Source organism: Habropoda laboriosa, unplaced genomic scaffold (assembly GCF_001263275.1).
Source record: "Habropoda laboriosa isolate 0110345459 unplaced genomic scaffold, ASM126327v1 scaffold57, whole genome shotgun sequence".
NCBI lineage: Eukaryota > Metazoa > Arthropoda > Insecta > Hymenoptera > Apidae > Habropoda > Habropoda laboriosa.
The window spans coordinates 3,627,658-3,631,398 of NW_017100229.1; the positions used below are offsets into that span (position 1 = coordinate 3,627,658).

The 3,741-nt window shown below is 35.4% G+C and overlaps 1 protein-coding gene across 3 annotated transcripts in view; it reads left to right on the forward strand.

The window, feature by feature from the left end:
* LOC108571417 (heterogeneous nuclear ribonucleoprotein 27C) overlaps nt 1-3,741 on the forward strand; it is a 33,313-nt gene that overhangs the window by 6,045 nt on the left and 23,527 nt on the right. For all 3 annotated transcript variants that reach the window (XM_017933448.1, XM_017933446.1, XM_017933447.1), the window contains exon 6: nt 2,277-2,426. In XM_017933448.1, coding sequence (XP_017788937.1) covers nt 2,277-2,426 — 150 coding nt within the window. The remainder of the gene's footprint in view (nt 1-2,276; nt 2,427-3,741) is intronic.

Here is a 3,741-nt window from a genome sequence, read left to right on the forward strand (position 1 = left end):
CTCCTGGGTCCCAGCCACCACCTCAGCCCCCTCAGCCTAACTCCTCGCAGCCCAACTCAAACTCGAACCCCTCTGGCCCGCAGGGTGAGTCTTCAAGCTCAGTCAAACAAACTCTTTCCTCTTTCCACCCTTTCGCATCGTGCAGCTCCATTTTCACCTAGTCGAGTCTACCTATCCATAGCTCTACTGTTTTTTCCCCCCTTTTTTACATTCTCCTTCTCTCTGTTTTTCTTTATCCCTACATTGCCTCTCTTTCGATTCTTTTTTCTTTGTCTCTTTCTCATCCTTTCTCTTCTCTCTCTCTGTATCTCCTGCTATGATAACTTTCCTATCTTTTTATTTGTTTGTTTTGTTTAACAATTATCCTTTTAAATAGTCCTTATTATTCAAATCCATATATATTTTATTATTTAACGATCGATATAAGCACGCGGCGAAGAGAGATATATTGGCATGATTATTGTAATTTTTTTGGCGTATGATATGTCTATTCGAGATATTCATGCTTCGCTTATTAACAGTATTTTTCCTCCTCTTTTTTTTTTTGTTTCTTTCTTTTTACTTGCGAACATTATTGTAACGTTTTCTTTTTGTAAGTGTTTCCCCCTCCTCTTTGGATCGTCTGAGAATGTAACGCCTGTCTTTAATGAATATCACACCTTTGTCTGTTAACAAAAAACGATTAATTGTAATTGGCTTTTTTGGAGTTCACCGAGAGATGAGCTTTTCATGCATTGGGGTTGGAAGAAACGAGAAACCGAAGAATTCTAATTGTGCTGTATAAACGATAAGGAGATACGATTTATTTTTTTGACTGAATAAAAATATTGTCCCATTTGTTTTGTAACATCCTCTAATGTTTCCCCCGTGTTCCTCCATCACACTTTGCACACATTCGTTTTAGTTGCTAGACTAATTTTAATCTGGTGACAATTCTTACTTAACGTTGTCCTCTGCGCTTGTTCCCCCTATTTTTTAGTTTTTTTTTTTTATTTTGTCTCTCTCCTTTTTTTTTTTTGCGTAATATAGAATTTCTTTCGAGAGCATGATTTTTTTTTGTCGTCTCTTTGTACAGATTATAAGTAATACGTAGTTGTTAATGCAAAATTCACCTAGACTTACGAAAATTGTAAATCACGTCACTTTTTATACGTCTTGTCTCGTTTAGTGTTACATGATAATTTAAAAAGAAAAGAAAAGAGGATAAAAGTAGAGCTACGCTTAGAATAATTTGTTACGCTTACGATTGTTAGCCGATAATTCTTCAAATTGAATATCCGTAGTAATTATGTAATCGGTATCTCGCACTTACTTTACTACTCATCCACTACATCACTTCTAATTTTGTATGTTTTTATCTGAAATCGATTATTCTTTGTCCTATGTAAACCAATACAAGTATTTTCTTTCTACTTTCATTGGTTGTTTTTTAATACCTCCCAAAAAAAAAAAAAAAGAAAAAAATGTTCCTTTTGTTTAATCGTTGTGGCATATTTTTCACAGAGTAGAGTGTAGGTATTTGGAGCTAATCTCTTAAGTGTATTCGTGTCTTAATTGTAAGATCGTCATTGTACCAAGAGGAATATAAAGAAGCTTGAAATCTTATACAAACAAAAAAGAAAAAGAAAAAAACATAACTTTTGCTGTTAAATGTAGTATAGTGCAATCCCGTTCTCCTTTCTTCCATCTCTCCCATTATCGTCTAAGTAGACACATTTACGAGTTCTGTTCAAACGCCTATTCGATTTTTCAATCACCTCTTTACATTTTTATTTCAACAAATTTGTTTTTACTCGCTTGTAAAAAGAAAAGAAAAGAAAGAAAGAATTCAACGTTTAATATCGTGTACTGTTCTCCGCTTGCCCTGCGTGATCGAATTATTTATTTAATCAAATTAACGCGTCCATTTGTGATTGTCCACGATGCTTTCCAAACCGCACTATCCCCCTATGTCTTTAAAAAAAAAAAAAAAAATGAAGACAAAAGAGATATATTTTTGGATACTTTTTCATATCGATCTTGTGATTCACATAAAAGCATGCCGAATTTCGATCCCTAAAATGATACATACATATATATATACATACAATAAGCTTCGTAATAGAATAAATCCGATTGAAGATATAATATCGACCGGCGAATAATGATCATGAAAAGTATCAAAAATGTATCTTCGCTGTGCGGGCATAGAGCCAGTAGTCCTCACGGCTTATGAATAAACGAAACGAGGTAAGTGGAGAAGTTTGTTATAACACGATTGGAAATCAATGTTCCAGGTGACATGTATTCACGACAGTCCACCGGCTCAGGTGCACCTGGATCCAGTAGCAGTTCAGCTAAAACTCCGGATTACGCGTACTCATATGGTAATTACGCTGACACCAGTTATCCTCAGCGTTCGTATCAGGGAGGAGAAAGCAACCAAGGTGGGTATGCCGCCAGCGCCCCTAAACCCCAGCAAGGCTTTGATTTCAAAGAGTGGCCCACCTCATGACCATTTTAATTGACCTGATGGAGAGATGCGCTGAATGGCTTGGCCTTGCTCGTGGGTTATTTCTTATTACATATATTCAGAGAAAACACAGAAACATAATAATACAACATATTTTCCGTATAATTTGGGATCGTGAGAGTCTGTGCTCGATATTTACAAAAACCGGGACATTCTTTCGGGATCTGATTTTGATTTTTTTTTTTTTTTTGTTTTTCCTACAACAATTTCACCGATGAAAAGATAGAAAAAGAAAAGAAAACGAAAAAAAAAAAAGAGAAACAGAAGACTTTATTTTTCAGATACCATGTCGTTCTCTCCAAGTGCTGGAATTGTTACAGAGAGAGAGAAAGAGTTTATTTCTTAGATTTTTTTGATACGCTGTTCTTTTTGTTCTTTTTTGCTGAATTTTTGCCTGCCGATTTAACACGATTATGATTTGTTTTTTTGTTTTTTTTCGATTTATCGCTGATTTATTATCGTACAACAACGGTTCACGTAAAGAATGTCTCGATCGAGCCGGGGTATGTCGTTCGCGAGCGGTCGTAAATTTTTGTTGGTATTTTTTTTTTGGTCTTTCAACCTCTCGACCCGACACGATATTTCTTTTCGACATATCCTTTTGTAGCACTCGAGAAGAATTGAGAACACAAGGAAAAGCACTGCGTATGTTCGTAAAACGGAAGCGTCAAGGAAAAAAGAGGGTGTGTTAGGTTTCTCGAAACATTGATTTCATTGATCGCTCGCGAGAACGGCCCATGATCTTGTCGGGTTTCGAAAGTTAATACAGTAGAAACAATTGAAACAGTACACAGATAACAAAACAAAAAACAAACAAGAAAAAAAGAAAGAACGAGGTGAAGCAAAAAACAAACAAAACAGACAGGTGAACAAAAGTAACAAACGAAAAAAGAGTTAGGATTAAAGAAAAATATATATAAAACAAAATGAACACTGCAACAACAACAACAGCAACAAAAACACCCATGGTGCAAGCGAATTTTTTGTATGGCACTGGGATAGAGGATAGGAAGCGGAGCATAGAAGTATTATAAGAGTTAAACTAGATCGAATGGAATAAGTGAAATAATAAAGCATTAAAATGAAAACAAAAGCGAGTGTAAAGAGTAAGGAATGCTGAATCAATTAATTACTTAACAGCATTTAAGCGGGGGTGAATGAGTGATCGGACGATTTTTGAGAATTTGATTTTTCTCAGTGGAATAATGGCACAAAGTAAACGAAAAAGA